General features: G+C 40.2%; 3 protein-coding genes across 4 annotated transcripts in view; 1 reads left to right on the top strand and 2 right to left on the bottom strand.

The window, feature by feature from the left end:
• Positions 1-9,308, top strand: part of aux (cyclin-G-associated kinase) — a 35,605-nt gene extending 26,297 nt beyond the window's left edge. For both annotated transcript variants that reach the window (XM_069498578.1, XM_034969080.2), the window contains 5 exons: positions 349-508; positions 1,086-1,311; positions 1,957-2,164; positions 2,438-2,599; positions 5,167-9,308. In XM_069498578.1, coding sequence (XP_069354679.1) covers positions 349-508; positions 1,086-1,311; positions 1,957-2,164; positions 2,438-2,599; positions 5,167-5,277 — 867 coding nt within the window. In that variant the 3' untranslated portion in view covers positions 5,278-9,308. The remainder of the gene's footprint in view (positions 1-348; positions 509-1,085; positions 1,312-1,956; positions 2,165-2,437; positions 2,600-5,166) is intronic.
• Positions 9,309-10,033: 725 nt separating this feature from the next.
• On the bottom strand, positions 10,034-16,846 carry LOC117982708 (pre-mRNA-splicing factor ISY1 homolog). Its single transcript, XM_034969089.2, has 7 exons — positions 16,647-16,846; positions 15,811-15,833; positions 15,001-15,164; positions 12,281-12,484; positions 11,777-11,926; positions 10,797-10,888; positions 10,034-10,232 (listed from the first exon to the last, which is right to left on the bottom strand). Exons 1-7 carry the CDS (start codon positions 16,647-16,649, stop codon positions 10,068-10,070), a joined length of 801 nt encoding a protein of 266 aa, XP_034824980.1. The 5' UTR covers positions 16,650-16,846; the 3' UTR covers positions 10,034-10,067.
• LOC117982704 (uncharacterized) lies at positions 12,563-14,963 on the bottom strand. Its single transcript, XM_034969084.2, has 2 exons — positions 13,479-14,963; positions 12,563-13,388 (listed from the first exon to the last, which is right to left on the bottom strand). Exons 1-2 carry the CDS (start codon positions 14,809-14,811, stop codon positions 12,769-12,771), a joined length of 1,953 nt encoding a protein of 650 aa, XP_034824975.1. The 5' UTR covers positions 14,812-14,963; the 3' UTR covers positions 12,563-12,768.
• Positions 16,847-17,360: the final 514 nt, after the last annotated feature.

The raw sequence follows: 17,360 nt of genomic DNA, 5'->3' as shown, positions 1-17,360 counted from the left end.
CTTTTATATATTTAGAAGATGCAAAAGTGTGTCTGTCTGTCTGCTAGCTTTTCACGGCCCAATGCCCATCCATTTAACCGATTTTGATGCAATTTGGTACAGACATAACTTACATCCCTGTGAAGGACAGAGGCTACACTTTTTATTCCGGTAAATCAAAGAGTTCAAACGGGATTATTAAAAACCCTTATCCCAACCGAATATCTTAGTCGCGGGCATCATTCCTATTTGATCTGCAGCGATAGCGTGCATCACAGAGACGGATATAGCTACTTTTTATCCCGGATAATTTTATACTTGTTAAATTTTACTTTTACTGTTTTATATATTTAGATAAAACATTTTCAGCCTTTTTCGTCCGAGTCGATTTTCGGTGACCTTCCCGCGCCGCCACCTTCCACGTCAAACGTCGTGAATTCGGGCGATCCTCTCACCTTCGATCCATTCGGGTTGAACGATCCGCTGCCCAAGCAAGAGCCATTGCTGACTCCGCTGATCAAAGAAGATGGTAAATTTATGTTTAGCCTATTCGGCTGTACCAAAAATCCAAAATAAACTAAATTCACAGGTTAAGAAGTAGTATTATCATTTTCACGTTGTTCTCTGCGGAAAGGGGTAAGCACTACTTTTGTTTAACCACGGTTTTGTTTAAAAGTGTGTGCAACCGAATAGACACCACTGTTGACTACATGACAAAACGTTTAGATACTTTTTAGTATTGTTCACGCTAAACAAAGCCACTAACTGCCGAAATTAATCAATCTATCAGGTACATAGCTTCGTTGTTGTTTGTCAAAAAAAAATTACTTTAAAATGACTTACTTCCTATATAACGCGCACAATATGACATGATAATTGAGATGATGATGAGAGCAAATATGGCGAGTCCTTTCTCAGATTGTATGCGTACCTAGTAAACTTTCATCCCCAATTTAAACCCCTTAGGAGTGAATTTTCGAAAATCCTTTCTTAGTGCTCATATACTTAATAATAAGGATTTTCTATCCATTGACATGTTTCTAGACCTAGACGGTTTAAGCTGCGCGTTGTCTGACAGTAATTATTAAGTACTTGATTTTCTTCAGTGCGGCCACAAAGTATACCAACGGAGCAATCCCAGAACAAGCGGGATCCGTTCGCAGAGCTGGGTATGTTGGGCGCAGGGCTGGCGAGCGCGACGCCCGCGGCCACGCCGCTGGTGACCCCACAGGCCACGCCGCTGGTCACGCCGCGAGACTCGCCCGCGCACACGCCCGCGCACCAGCCGCACACGCCCGCCCGCTCGCCGGCGGCGCATCAACCCGATTACAGGTATATGGACAACCCACGACCTTTCGTGGCCCCACCAACCTCTCGGTTATATAGGCTGAATCGCGTTCGGTACTTGCTCTGCGTTTACCTGGTGTACCTTTCTCCTCTTTCCCTCCTATAAATTATGTTATCTCTCCTCCTTGTCTCCTTGTCCTTATTCACGGCACTTACAGTGGGATGAGCGATGCCCGCTGTTACTCCTGTGCGGACTGCGGTTCCTGCCTGGCACTTGTACGCTCCGAGCTGCTTCGCCTCTTGTGCCAATGGTGCGCCAATTCCCGTAGCCGGTTGTAGTTCACCGGTGATGAGACGACGTCGTGCTATTGTTTAAGTTTTAAAGTTATGCAAAGTTGAACCCGGTTGGTAAATAAATGGGTGACCAACTTTGAATCCGAACTGTCTGAATTTGGCCTTCTCGATTCATCTGTGCTTTGTAGAGCATGTTAACTAATCCAAACCAATGTTAAAAAGAGTCGACATCTCATTCTCTTAGTTGAGACGTATGCGGAAGGATTTGCAAATCCACCGCATTATTACCCTAAGGAAACGTTTATCATTAAATAAATAATACTAGAGGTTACGACCCTCGGCAATGAGAAATACGATGTGGAGAGAGAGAGAGAAACTAATTTACTCTTCACACAGCCGAACCCACTTCGAAACAGCGAAGCCGCCAGCCGCGCCCGGCCAAGAGGACAAAGGCAAAAAGCCAGCGGACGTGTTCGGCGACCTGCTGGGCAGCCAGGGCTACGAGTTCGCCAGGCGCGAGGCCGGCCCGCGCACCATGAACGCGATGAGGAAGGAGGAGATGGTCAGGGAAATGGATCCGGACAAGTTGAAGATCCACGACTGGGTAAGTAACAAACACGAGTCACGAAGATCTCTATGTACTATGGACTGGATAGGCTAATGGATCTAAGTACATTGGTTCGCTTTCAATGTAGAGGTTGCGTCATGTAAGCTGCCGAAGCAATACATGCAATAGCGCATGCGTCTAATGCAAGTTGAAAGTGCATCAGTGTACTTAGACGTATTCATTCGCAAAAGACAAGTCGATTTAACCCTACCATCTGTGCAATGGATAACTTCACTAGCAAAGTTGTTTAGCAAACTGAATATTTTACAGACTGAGGGCAAGAAAGAGAATATCCGCGCGCTTTTATGCTCCTTACACACTGTGGTGTGGGAGGAGTGTCGCTGGGGGCGCGTGGACATGTCGCAGCTGGTGTCGGCCGCGGACGTCAAGCGCAGCTACCGGAAAGCGTGTCTCGCCGTACATCCGGACAAGGTAACACTACAGCGATATCCGCGCGCTTCTGTGCTAGCTACACACTGTGGTGTGGGAGGAGTGTCGCTGGGCGCGCGTAGACATGTCGCAGCTGGTGTCGGCCGCGGACGTCAAGCGCAGCTACCGGAAAGCGTGTCTCGCCGTACATCCGGACAAGGTAACACTACAGCGATATCCGCGCGCTTCTGTGCTAGCTACACACTGTGGTGTGGGAGGAGTGTCGCTGGGCGCGCGTAGACATGTCGCAGCTGGTGTCGGCCGCGGACGTCAAGCGCAGCTACCGGAAAGCGTGTCTCGCCGTACATCCGGACAAGGTAACACTACAGCGATATCCGCGCGCTTCTGTGCTAGCTACACACTGTGGTGTGGGAGGAGTGTCGCTGGGCGCGCGTAGACATGTCGCAGCTGGTGTCGGCCGCGGACGTCAAGCGCAGCTACCGGAAAGCGTGTCTCGCCGTACATCCGGACAAGGTAACACTACAGCGATATCCGCGCGCTTCTGTGCTAGCTACACACTGTGGTGTGGGAGGAGTGTCGCTGGGCGCGCGTAGACATGTCGCAGCTGGTGTCGGCCGCGGACGTCAAGCGCAGCTACCGGAAAGCGTGTCTCGCCGTACATCCGGACAAGGTAACACTACAGCGATATCCGCGCGCTTCTGTGCTAGCTACACACTGTGGTGTGGGAGGAGTGTCGCTGGGCGCGCGTAGACATGTCGCAGCTGGTGTCGGCCGCGGACGTCAAGCGCAGCTACCGGAAAGCGTGTCTCGCCGTACATCCGGACAAGGTAACACTACAGCGATATCCGCGCGCTTCTGTGCTAGCTACACACTGTGGTGTGGGAGGAGTGTCGCTGGGCGCGCGTAGACATGTCGCAGCTGGTGTCGGCCGCGGACGTCAAGCGCAGCTACCGGAAAGCGTGTCTCGCCGTACATCCGGACAAGGTAACACTACAGCGATATCCGCGCGCTTCTGTGCTAGCTACACACTGTGGTGTGGGAGGAGTGTCGCTGGGCGCGCGTAGACATGTCGCAGCTGGTGTCGGCCGCGGACGTCAAGCGCAGCTACCGGAAAGCGTGTCTCGCCGTACATCCGGACAAGGTAACACTACAGCGATATCCGCGCGCTTCTGTGCTAGCTACACACTGTGGTGTGGGAGGAGTGTCGCTGGGCGCGCGTAGACATGTCGCAGCTGGTGTCGGCCGCGGACGTCAAGCGCAGCTACCGGAAAGCGTGTCTCGCCGTACATCCGGACAAGGTAACACTACAGCGATATCCGCGCGCTTCTGTGCTAGCTACACACTGTGGTGTGGGAGGAGTGTCGCTGGGCGCGCGTAGACATGTCGCAGCTGGTGTCGGCCGCGGACGTCAAGCGCAGCTACCGGAAAGCGTGTCTCGCCGTACATCCGGACAAGGTAACACTACAGCGATATCCGCGCGCTTCTGTGCTAGCTACACACTGTGGTGTGGGAGGAGTGTCGCTGGGCGCGCGTAGACATGTCGCAGCTGGTGTCGGCCGCGGACGTCAAGCGCAGCTACCGGAAAGCGTGTCTCGCCGTACATCCGGACAAGGTAACACTACAGCGATATCCGCGCGCTTCTGTGCTAGCTACACACTGTGGTGTGGGAGGAGTGTCGCTGGGCGCGCGTAGACATGTCGCAGCTGGTGTCGGCCGCGGACGTCAAGCGCAGCTACCGGAAAGCGTGTCTCGCCGTACATCCGGACAAGGTAACACTACAGCGATATCCGCGCGCTTCTGTGCTAGCTACACACTGTGGTGTGGGAGGAGTGTCGCTGGGCGCGCGTAGACATGTCGCAGCTGGTGTCGGCCGCGGACGTCAAGCGCAGCTACCGGAAAGCGTGTCTCGCCGTACATCCGGACAAGGTAACACTACAGCGATATCCGCGCGCTTCTGTGCTAGCTACACACTGTGGTGTGGGAGGAGTGTCGCTGGGCGCGCGTAGACATGTCGCAGCTGGTGTCGGCCGCGGACGTCAAGCGCAGCTACCGGAAAGCGTGTCTCGCCGTACATCCGGACAAGGTAACACTACAGCGATATCCGCGCGCTTCTGTGCTAGCTACACACTGTGGTGTGGGAGGAGTGTCGCTGGGCGCGCGTAGACATGTCGCAGCTGGTGTCGGCCGCGGACGTCAAGCGCAGCTACCGGAAAGCGTGTCTCGCCGTACATCCGGACAAGGTAACACTACAGCGATATCCGCGCGCTTCTGTGCTAGCTACACACTGTGGTGTGGGAGGAGTGTCGCTGGGCGCGCGTAGACATGTCGCAGCTGGTGTCGGCCGCGGACGTCAAGCGCAGCTACCGGAAAGCGTGTCTCGCCGTACATCCGGACAAGGTAACACTACAGTGATATCCGCGCCCTTCTGTGCTAGCTACCACACTGGTGTGGGAGCCGTCGAGAGTTGGCACCAAATTGACATTGTCAGGCTTCACACACTTTGAGAACCTTATGGAGAACTCTCAGGCATCAAGGGTTTCCGACAATATTTTCCTTCCCCGTTAAAGCAAGTGATATTTAATTTATAGTACTTATCGTTTATTTTATAGCAAATGGGGACCCCGAACGAGAACTTAGCGAAAATGATATTCATGGAGTTGAACAACGCGTGGAGCGACTTCGAGAACGACGCGAAACAACAAAACCTGTTCCAGTCGTAATCTCCATGCAACTAGTTACAATCATAACCATCTATACTTTATGCTGGGGGGGCATGTTATGTCGTATGAATATAGCACGCGCGATCTTGATGTAAATTTCATATTCGGTCAGCAAACAGCAATGAACCAAGTTGTAAAAAAATTAAGAGAAGTTCCTCTAGCGTGTTCCCCAGCAAACGCAGTTTGGTTCTCATTTGAATAGGTACTAACCTATCAAATACTGTAAAAAAAAATTTGAACTTTGGTTAGAACCTGTTTCTAGAGAAGCAAATATCTGTATGTGTAATTTCCGTAATTTCGTTCCGTTACATAGGCTCAGAGATTTGTATGTAAACCTTTGAGCCCGTGTTACTTCAAAACTACACATTTTTAAGGAAATCTGGCAAACCACAGACACAAGATTTTAGTTTTTAGAAAGCAAAATTTTGTTGAGTTTGAATATCTTAATGAGAATCAAATTACGTTTATTAGGAGTGCGTTACGGATAAACTCTTAAGCGACCTACTAACTATTCAATTCTGCTTGGTAACTCTGCGTTGTTACTAATTTGAAACGGTAAAGTCTAGCTACGCGAGCGAACTTTATCGTGACCAAACCCTCCGGTGCGCGTAAATCTGAAGTAGATTTAAATAAGAATGTCATCGTTTGTAAACAAACATAATAAAATGATAGAAGATTCTGATTTTTTAATGTTAACAAATAAATAGACAATTTGGCTAATTCTGTTATAAATAATATCTGAACTAAATTGACAGGTCTAAATCAAGCGCTATCTCTTTCAGAATGCTCCCTGCGGAAAAGGGTAGTACTAGATTTAGAGCCGTCAATTTAGTTTAGAGATTCTATACAATAGAATTACCCACAATGCTCAACAGTCACTTTAAACTTAGTTTAATGTTAAAATCGTCTACATGTTACAATCTAAAACATTCTTATTTGAATTCGCCCGTATATAACGCGTTGTGACATTTTTGACCACACCACCACAATGCGAACTTTCGCGGCATCTCGATAATGTGTCTTCAGCATTATACAATAAAATATTAGCAGAATTATAATAGCCGGGTCAACCTTCAACCGCTTTATTTCATAAGTACATTAATAAAATGGATATTTTACGATAAAACGCGGTGAACAGTGTTCTTATATGTAAGCATGCTTCATAGCTTTGTTACATGATGTTAGTTAGATATTATTATCAATCCAATTGGCAATTACTTTTTTCTCTTTCTAAATCACTTTAGGAAATAAAATAATAATTAGAATTGCGGCGCTTACAATTAAAATAATTTCATTCCAATAAGTATTTTTTAATCTTTGATTATTGTGCTTAGTGTTCAGTGATAGTTATGTTCTACCAGTAAATACGGCGAGTAAAAAATTGTAAAAGAATAAGCACCCTTTTATTTTTTAATGTCAAAATCTCATAACTGTTTGTGCCATAGAGAAATTTGAAATGATGTAGCGGCTATGAGGCTCGAACACATTACTTCGTTGTGCTGTGCTGTAAGGATATTCAAACTGCTGCCGTCCTATATCTAAAAAGCGGTTAACTGCAAAAATAGTTAAAGAGTTATCGACAAAAAAATAGGAATTTAGAAAAACTGATGTTTTTAAAAAGTTTGCTACATGGAACCATACTAAAACTTTGGTCCTACTTGACATTATTTTAGAAACATTTGTTTTTGTAAATTCCCACGTTTCTTGGCGATAACGCAAAAACTACTTTACGCAGTTAACCGCCTTTTAGATTATAGATAGCAGCCAGGAGGCATATATAGACGGCAGACGGGTATGTCGTGACTCGTGACGCTCTGGCGCTGGAGCCGTGATTGGTCGCACTTCAACATCAACAGTCTTTTGTTATCATCTCTAGAATGGTGAATGGACAACTTATTCTGCCTGCTTGAAAAAAAATTATGTCTCGAAATGTTTTATGTTAATCAAGCTGTAATAGTAGTACTGCTACGTTTGATACTTCCATTATAATATTATAATATTGTGTAACTTGCATCCCATAGATTCCTTATATTGATCCTGCGGGATACGGAATACGGGCTTTGTGCTACCAATGCGCTAGAGGCCACCATATTATGAGTATGTTGACATTCAGTTAGGTGCAGTTAGATGTAATTAAGTGTAAAGAGTTTTTATTTTCATACTTTGACCGATTATTTAAATAAAATGCCCAAATTGTGGTATAGAGCGTTAGTCATGCAGGACTTGCTTTTGATATTGAAAATGGTCTTAGGGTGAGTTGGAAACGTACAATGCAATGCCGAGTGTGGGTTTCATGCCGAATAATTTCTGTGTGAGTAGCGCTTTAATATTAAATTCGTTATAATGAGTTCTAGGAAGAGGAGGAGTAAGGAAATCCCGTGGGAACTTTATGATTTCCCTGAATAAAAAGTAGTCTATGTCACTCTCCAGATCTTTAAGTATACCCATGCAAAAAATCACGTCGATCCGTTGCTCCGTTGCGACGTGATTCAAGGACAAACCAACAAACAAACACACTTTCGCATTTATAATAAGGGTACTGATTGATTTAAATTGAAACGCGAATATATCCATGAATATTATGCAGTGCAATTCATTAGGTATCTACGGTACATTATTATTTATTATTATTATCATTAATTATGTATATTAAAAAAATTACAAATTCTATTCTACATTATGGCTATGTTTGTTAGAAAAAAACTTTATATTTTTATTATAATGAACAAAGTTTAACTTATTTGTAGACAAAGTCTGAGATAGTACTTACATGGTAAACGAATGTTTGTTTGTATTTTTGGCTTAAGCATTAGTGTAGGAAATCACACATGAACAGAATTTAATAAAATGGTGGAGTAATAATAAGATTCTCGTATCTTTCATTCAGTTTAGATAAAAATAATGTATTGAATTTTAGTACATACCTACCTATTTATGATACTGTAACACGAGCGAAATGGAAATGGGTAGAAAACAATAAACGATATTTTTTGTTAATTATGTAAGTCTTGTAGTAGTTATGTTAAGTTTACACATTCCTGAATGTAGAAATGGCCACGGAAAATAAGTAGTGTCAATTATTTACGTCGGCTGCCGATTATGGTACTCAAATAGTTTCTAATCCTCATCTCTACAACTGAAGGTGCAGACAAACTAAACTGTGTTGTAAATTTGTAATGTAGCGTAATGCAAAAGGAGGCGATTGGGCTCATTGAATATGAAGACGTGCTACTAGTCTGTCGTGACTCGTGGCACGCAGACGCTTGAACCGCGCTCCGAGGCCCTAGTGTAAGTTTTCAAGTTAACGTTAACTGTACTTGAAATCTGTCATTTAGTGTGGACGGGAAAGGGACACAAAACTTTCCGCACATACTAAATGACAGATTTAGGCACTGTTTACATAGACGTGAAAACTTACACTACAATAGAACCCCTGATCGGTTGATCATCACGCCAGACAGATTTGCTTGTAATCATCAGTAAGTACTGTCTGGTTGTAACATACCACAACTTTAAACAATACTAGTTTATTTGCACCTTGATCAGAAATATTTGGATGAATGGAGAAGTTACGATAGTTTTGTGTATTCTACAAAATCGCAGTAAGTATATCAGTGTGAACATTTCTTCAAAATAATAATTATGACTAAGTATATTTTAAAAAAACTTTTGAGTCTGCTGATCAGCAAATCAGACTTGTGCTTGAGTAATAGGCCGCTGTAAAATTCGCATTTTTTATGTTTGAAAGATTTGTTTTGACTATTTCTCCATATTTAAAATACAGAAAACATTGTTTTAGTTTGGATACCTCTAGTGAACTTATTATTTATCGTTGAGCCAGTGCAACTGTTCCTAGATTATTTTGTTTTAGACGCTTTAGCTAGGGGCCTACAAACTAAGTATTACTGAACCTGTTATTTTAAATTTTATTTGTGTGTATATTTTTGCTTGAATATTGATAACTAGTATAATATGTTATGTCTGGTCAATAACGAAATGTTCTAAAAAATAATAAATGATAATGGCATATATTTGGATGGTATTTTCTTTATACATTTACCTGCTATTGACAAAAGTGACGAATTCTGTTGTACACAATCTCTTAAACTACAGTACCCGGTAGGAAATATTGTACATCGACCTTAAGAAAGAGATAGCGGTTTCGTAAAGCGTTGTCTCTGTCGTTAAGGCCGACAAAACGTCACATAGGGTTGAGTGACAGACAACGCTCTACGAAGCCAAAATATCTTTCTAAAGGTCGATGTACAATATTTCCTGCCGGCTACCGTAATCTAAATGTGTTTCTATCCTTTTCATTATGCTGCCTGCAGAAAAGGATACCTCTAAATTTAGACCTGTCAATTTAGTTTAGTGATTAGTACAGAATTAGCCACATTATCATACTTTAACCATAACTACTCCGTACTCCGTAGGTATTCAACAGAGTTTATCAACCTGCCCAACCAGTTGTGTAAAAACATATTCATCGTAATCGACAGCAAATTCTGCCCTTAGATTGATGGATTCGCTGTTTACATTTTTCAGAATTTGTTAAAGACTACGACAACGATGAATACGTTTTTCTTACACAATTGGGAGGATTTCCTGTGACCAAGGTTTTTATATTTCTCCTTCATGCAGCAAATAGCAAAACAGACAGACACACTTTCGCATTTATAATATTACTATGGATATGGATTCTGTGTCAGAAGCAAGTCCTAGTTTGGTGGGGGTTAAATAAGATAAAGTTAAATGATAACCTTATGTAGTTATTATATTTATTGTCAATGTTAGCTGTCTTCCATTTTCACATCTAAGCAACCGTATCTTTCGAGAAGTTCTTGCTTTTTTCTTCTGAGCAGCGCTTCTTCCACGTCCTTCTGGGATGGGACAGCGACGTGGGAGGTCACTGTGGGTTCACTGGTATCTTCGTCTTCTATTCTTTTGTCGTTAGGCTGGAAAGACATCAAAATATAATTTAACACTAGCTTTTTAAATCAGAATCTTATCATATCATATAATTATTTACAAAATACAGTTTCAAGCCACAATCTGCTATGATGTGCAAAATTAACATGGATAACATTATAATCAGTACCCTTATCACGTCGCAACGGATTGATGTGATTTTTTGCATGGGTTAGATAAAGACCTGGAGAGTGACATAGGCTACTTTTTATCCCGGATAATCATAGAGTTCCCACTAGATTTACAAAAAACATAATTCACAATTTCACAGGTAGGGTGGCCAGTCTATGAATCTATTTTATCTACTATTTAAAAATATTATTATGTATAAGTCCCGCAATTGCTAATGCGTGTGCTGGCCGCCATTTTAGTGACGTCAGCACTAGAATGAAGTTTCGCCGATGCGTGAAGCTGATGGTACATTTTTACTTAAATATACGTCAAATGACGTCAAAATGACGTCATTTCGATGTTAATGAGACATGGTTCCAGCGCAATAGCAATTTGCGGGACTTTATATATTTAAACAGTTAAAGTAAAAAAAATCTTACATCTTCAGGGTATATATTTTCTTCTTCTGGCACATCTTGATCTTTGTTTTCTTCTTTATTTCTCTTCCACTCGTCAACAGCTCTGGCTATTGCTAAAGTAATGAAAAACATTAAGTTTTAGTTGAAATAACATTCAAAAACACATTAAAAAATTCACCCTCAATTAGAGTAGATGTTCTCTGTCGGTAGACGGAAAAGGTGCCTCTCACTATTCCCATTACCCATTTCAATGCTAATACTGAGATTGCACGTTTTTATTTAAATTATATGTACGTAAACTGAATAATTCAAATTTCAACATAACAGCCACAATAAGACATACATAATGAAACTTTATCTTTCAGACAAATAACTGTCAAAGCAGGCAGTATTATAATATTGAGTCGAGAATATTATTGAAATAAACAAGCGTTTTCTCGGTCGCGAATAGTCGCAGTATAAATTACAAGCATTACCATTATAGGTATTACCGTCAATGGGAAAGCTCAACGGGAGACGCACCCGATGGAAATGTTTAACCCACTACACTATTATCTGGTCAAAAATGTTTTGCCACTTTTCATCACGCCCGAAGGCCGAATAATTAAAACGCCGAACCATTAAATTTACTGACATTATCTTATATTGCAATTTTTATTGTGCCTACTAATCTGCGGGCCACTGTTTCATTAATAAACTGCATTATTGGCTACTTTACACTTTTCAAGTGGCTCATTATCCGTAACATACGAATACAGAATGCCTTTCAAAATTCCATTATTATTCATTTGAAACAAAATTTAAAATTACTAGATTTCCTAATAAAAATAGGGTATGAATTAATCTTAGATGATCATGTCAATAATGATTAAAGATCAAGTTATATAAATGGGCTGCGCTAGAAGACTCGCTCCGTCATCCTTCGACCTTCACCTATTCGACCTTCGCTTAGCTACAGATGTAGTATACGATTCGACGATGATGTAGTGTACGGGTCTTACCGTCTCGCTCGGCATCCCTCTCGAGCGGCAGCAGCAGGCCGTCGTCGTCGTCGCGGTACCCGTAGTAGTCTGCGTCCACGTCGCGCATGAGGTCTGCGCGCGTGCGCCGGGGCGCTGCCGGCGGCTCCTGCGAGAACAGCTCCCGGACCCCTGCACGGCCATAAATGATATAGGATGAGTTCAAGAAAAATCACGCACCTATTCTTTACTACTATAGCAGACTTCTTCACGGACGTTTGAGATCAGGAGCATAGAAATAGTGAACCTTCTTTGGCTAGGCAGCGCGATTCTATAAAAATTACCGACATCCCAGGTTTTCTTTTTCAATCGATGATACATACATTAGACGCTTGATTAATGACATGATACCATAATATGATGATGCTAACGCGTTAAACTGGACGGGTGGTGGCAGTTTGAAAAACCTACATTGTACCAGACCTCAATTAGCAGATTAGTCAGTAGATGTTTAGCAGATGTCACTAATAAGCTAGTTCATCATACCTGGTAAATCTTTGGCAGCTCCAAAGTATTTGTATCCTCTGTTCCCTGGCACCTCCTTCCCGTCCTGATCCAACATTTTGGGTCCGACGCGTGCGTGATCCGGCCCCCCGAGTGCTTTTATTTGAACTTCCCAGTGACGTTTCTCCCGCATAAGCTTGTTGATCTCATCATTTAAGTCTCTTATTCTGAATTCTCCAAGACCGGCTGAAATAAAATTGCAGCTTCATAAAATCATCAATCATAAAAAACTCAAAAAATGTTTGAAATATAAATCGATTATTAAATAGTCTATAAAGCTGAAAAACTTTCTTACTTTGGATATCAGTACTTCCTCTGTGTATAAAAAAACTTTTAAGGTCGTTTCGAGATAAGGTTGTTATGTAGAAGAATATTATTGAGATTATTTACGTACTAACAGTTATTTTACCTATAAAAAGGAAGTTTACGAAATCTAGTTTAGTTATTATTATTTCATTAAAAATATCTTGTTATTTGTTATTTTTCTTAGATTTTTTTACCCCACATTTCTTGCCTTTTTTACTAACCAAACTAGTTTTACTTTTGTTTACTTTTTTTTTGCTTTTCTTTTTATGAGCTTTCAAAGACTTATCCTTTAAAGTACTTGAACTACACTGTTGGGAAATATGACTGTTTTCGATAGGAATAGCGCATGGAGCTTTAGGAGTAATCAGTTCAATTTCCAGATCAGTTTTTTTATCCTTGGTTTCGAGTTTCTTGCCAATTTTAAGGATAAAAACATCTTTGTGATGATTAATTTGCTTCTCTATGTTAACCGGAATAGGACAATTCGATGGAGTGACGTTGATTATTTTTCTCTCCTTATTTTCACCGATTTTGTTGTATCCTTTGTATGTATATTTCAAATTTGATGTATATGAGGTGTGGCTTTTATCTGGATTACACAAGTCTTGAGGTAATTCGAACTGTATTTGATCACCAGTATTGTGAGGATTATCCTCGCATGTACACATATCTTGTATTTTATCGTATTTTCCTATTCGTTCCAGCTTAGTCGTTTTTGGAACTCTAATTTTTAACTCATTAGCATTCATTTTTGTGAATATTTCATCATATTTAGATCCATAGTCTGAAAATTTATAAACTTAGTTATTCTGACTTTATAAATATCAGTAAATATAACTTTCAAAAGACTATTAAAGAGAAGTAGAAACTATACCTTGGTTATAATGGTATTTACAGTTTGTGCTGTATTGTTTTACTGACCCACGTCCACTTGAGAATTGAGATGTGGGGCTTTCGGATCGCCTTTCAGACATTGTATGAGGACTCCTAAGTATTTCCTTTTTATTATTTAAACTACTTTCATCTAAAAGAATTTTACCCTCTCTATCCATTTCAACATTTTGACACGAGTACATTGTCATTCCATTATCCTCTTTCATCAAAAGTGTAGTGCATTTGGGCTTGGATCGCGTGCTAAAAGCAGTAGTGATTTCTTTACCGAGAAAAGACATCCTAGTCGTGAGCTCAATAATACCTATCGACTCACTATGATTAATGTCGCCGCATGACAAATAAAACATGTTTTTAGCAAGAGGAGAGGATGTCGTACACATAATATTATCATTTGGTTGTTCTTCTGTCCATTTCTTACATAGTTCTTCTCGAAGTTCTAAAAATTCTTGTGTGTAGTCAATTTTAGACTCGGCAATTTTTGTAACACAATTCGAGCAAGGAGGTTGTTTATTTATTTGTAAATTCATAGTAAATTCCTTAATGCTGCATATTTTATCATATGTCATTGCAAAGAGTGCTGATTTTCCAACATTTATATGGTTAAAATCATCAATTTTTTCATATGAAGGATCATATAAGGTTATTGGCTGTTTTCCCAAAAATGTTGCTGTTATAACTAGGCTATTGCATTCCAATTCACAGCAGTCACATTTCATGAAAATTTTATTAACTATAATTTCAATAAGAAAAAGGTGATATGGAAAGTTAACATTTTCTTCTTTTACAATACATAATTCCTGTTTTGTACGAACAATATCTTCAGACAGAGACTTAATGGATTCTCTTAAAGAATTCGCTTCATTAGTTAATACTTTGCTCATATTTGCAATCTTATCTATGTTGCTTTGCAAAACAGGAGTGTTTATGTCAACTATGTTTGTAGATAAATTGTCTTCAACTGTATCTTTTACTTTAACATCATGTATCTGTTCTTTAGAATTAGGTAACCATTTTTCTGCTATCTTGGTTTCTTCAGTAATACTCGATTTTTCTTGGGGCCTAATTTTAATGCTTTCTTGACTTTTTAAAGATATTTGATTGGAACTTTTGGCGGGCGATGCTGACGTTGTAATAAATGGGGACGTGCGTACCTGACTAGGCACTATTGACGGAAGTTTTAGAGTATGTGAGCCTGCTAACCCTTCTTGGGGCACATTAGGTAATGGAGATATCGGAAGAGTCTTCTGAGATTGTAAGCTTGGTTCCCTTACATATAGTGATGGTTTTGGAAGTGCAGTTTGTTCCTTATCCATTTTTGATTGAAATAAGGGCTTCAGTTTTTTATATTATAAAATGAGACTTCACATAATTTTGAATGTTAATGAACGATTATTTTTCACCATAGCCTAATAGATTCTTATATCAAAATTTAAAATAGGTACTTACTTACTTTTTTTAAATTTCATATCTGGAATTATGTACATATAATTTGAATATCTTACCATTTTGAATCTGTGCAACTTTTTTCGCGATCTCTCTAACAATTTGGAGCCTCCATTTTTCAGCTTGTGGCAGATCGTTGCACTCTGATGCCAGGTACGGCCGGCGTTCCCGTTGCCCACCAGCTTCTTGAACTTGTGCTGCACGCCATCTTGCTAATGTTGTCCTAAAATAGTGTGCTGTCAATATTGTGAACATGTCATGGCAAACCTTTAGACTGAGACAACCTATGTGTACACCCTTCTACACTTATTTGTGCAAATAATGCACAACCCTGGTGCGCATGGTTTGAGCTAGTCGCAGTAGCATCCTGAGGGCATCTACAAACAGGCCTGTCTTAGCTAATTTGATTGTAGATTTAATTCTAGCCATGCATAATCAAGTTTGCTTGACGGTAAACTTAATTGTGTATGGCTAGCGTGAGATTTCACTAATCGTACACTAAAAATGTATGAACGAAGCGATTGCGAAAGTAGTGCAGAACACACCTACCCCATTGGCTTAGCACAACATAACAATCTAAAATGATAGTGTGCTAACCTGAAGGGGTTATGCCAGTTTATTTAACTGAATAGGTAGCTAGTATTCAGTTAAGGTAGTACCCTACCAGACCTTTTTAAAATTTATAATTTTATAACATAATTCCCAAGTTGAACAAATAAAGAATCTTTCTAAGGCATCTAGAGTGTCAATGAACCTGGAATTAATTTAATAGTTTGCAAACAAAGTAAATCAAAATACTTTTCTTTCAATTAAAACTAAACTAAGTGAAATAATATGATTAATTTTATATTCACATAATAACAACTTACATTGCCTTCTCTGCATTTCTTGCCTGCAAGAAAAATAATTCACTTCAAAATATGAAATTAAATGAAGTACTTGTATTGCTGTTATATTAAAAGCAAGAAAAGTACTTCAAACTAGCTTTTTTTCTGTTCTGCAAATATTTTGGCATAGATTTTTGATTTTTTAACAATGATCAATCTTTAATCAATTTTAATGAATGTTGTGGAGAGAAATTGCATTTTAAAAAGTTTCTAGAACCAGTGATCGGATCACTTATTATAATTTTCACAGGGATCTCAATTTTGTTTGAAAATAAAATATACCTATGTCACTCAGGAATAATATAGCTTTCTACTGGTAAAAGAATTTTAAAAATCGGTTCAGTAGTTCCAAACAAACTTACAAACTTTGCCTCTTTATAATATTAATATAGATAAGCAAAAACAAGCTGCTATGAAGTAAGAGGTATGCTGGTTAAATTCACAAAAACCTAAGTTATTGAACTAATGTTAATTTATGACAAGGTTTCATGTCAACTTAGGAAATACAAAACAGGCTTTTATGGCCCTAAATTTTAATATTATTGGTAAAACAAGAAAAATAAGAACATTTTTTTTATTTAATTAACTAGCCAGCAAACGCGCAGGCCAGCTACCTGATTTTAAGTGATTACTGCTGCCCATGAACAATTGCAGCAGGAGAGAAACCACCAATGCTGGCTAAGGAATTTGTTGATCCACCTCTTGAATATACTCATGTTGAACTCTAGTGGGGACCCGAATGAAGTTGCAATGGGAGGTGTGGAGGGAATTTAGCAATATATTAGAGAAAAGGAAAACCAATTTTAAGAAATGCTTACCATGTTTAATTATAAATGGGCCTAAAATATTTGTTTTTGTGGTAGGTACAAATTCGAAGTACAAGTATATAAATATTAGGTATACTTTAACAATTTTTGTACAAAAGCTTCAAAGTTATACTTTTTAGTTTTTTATATCTTGATTTCAAATCATTTTATTTAAATTTCCTCGGATTTTTCTCTTCTGTGAAACCACCGACGAAATAGTGAAACCACAGCAAAAAGTACTCTGTGAACCACAGTGAAACCAAACTGTCAATGTGACGTTGGCATTGGCTGATGCGAGCACAGTGCGAGGCTGAGGCCATGGCCACTCAGAATAAGGACTGCTAGAAGTAGCCCTATTATGACACTTACTGTTAGAGCGAGATAGCTAAATGCATTTTAGCCTCAGAATAAGGACTGTTAGAAGTAGCCCTATTGTGATACTTACTGTTAGAGCGAGATAGCTAAATGCATTTAAGCTCTTGTTAGAACGTGACAAAATGATTATAAATAATCTTTATTTCACAGACATCAAGGCCCACAATATTATGTTAGTAACCATCTTAATCTATGTTAGTAACTATATTATAATATAATGTATGTTAGTAAGAAACTTATTCTATGTTAGTTAATATAATTAATATACTTATTAACTAATGCAGACATCCAGTGCGCCTTGAGAGCGCTGTCCTGTCTGTCTGCTATCACCTTCAGGATAATGTTAGGACT

The sequence above is a fragment of the Maniola hyperantus genome, chromosome 5 (assembly GCF_902806685.2).
Source record: "Maniola hyperantus chromosome 5, iAphHyp1.2, whole genome shotgun sequence".
Taxonomy (NCBI): Eukaryota; Metazoa; Arthropoda; class Insecta; order Lepidoptera; family Nymphalidae; genus Maniola; species Maniola hyperantus.
The sequence above is the reverse complement of the archived record's forward strand: the minus strand, read 5'-3'. Positions and strand labels throughout refer to the sequence as shown.

What these genes read in the sequence shown, in the direction of transcription:
- LOC117982704 (XM_034969084.2), bottom strand. Translation starts at nt 14,811, where the DNA reads ATGGATAAGGAACAAACTGCACTTCCAAAACCATCACTATATGTAAGG. An exon ending in TAAATACCATTATAACCAAG is followed by an intron (nt 13,389 to 13,478) that starts GTATAGTTTCTA and finishes ATAAATTTTCAG; the next exon opens with ACTATGGATCTAAATATGAT.
- LOC117982708 (XM_034969089.2), bottom strand. An exon ending in AGTTGCACAGATTCAAAATG is followed by an intron (nt 12,485 to 15,000) that starts GTAAGATATTCA and finishes ATTTTATTTCAG; the next exon opens with CCGGTCTTGGAGAATTCAGA. An exon ending in AGCTGCCAAAGATTTACCAG is followed by an intron (nt 11,927 to 12,280) that starts GTATGATGAACT and finishes ATGGCCGTGCAG; the next exon opens with GGGTCCGGGAGCTGTTCTCG.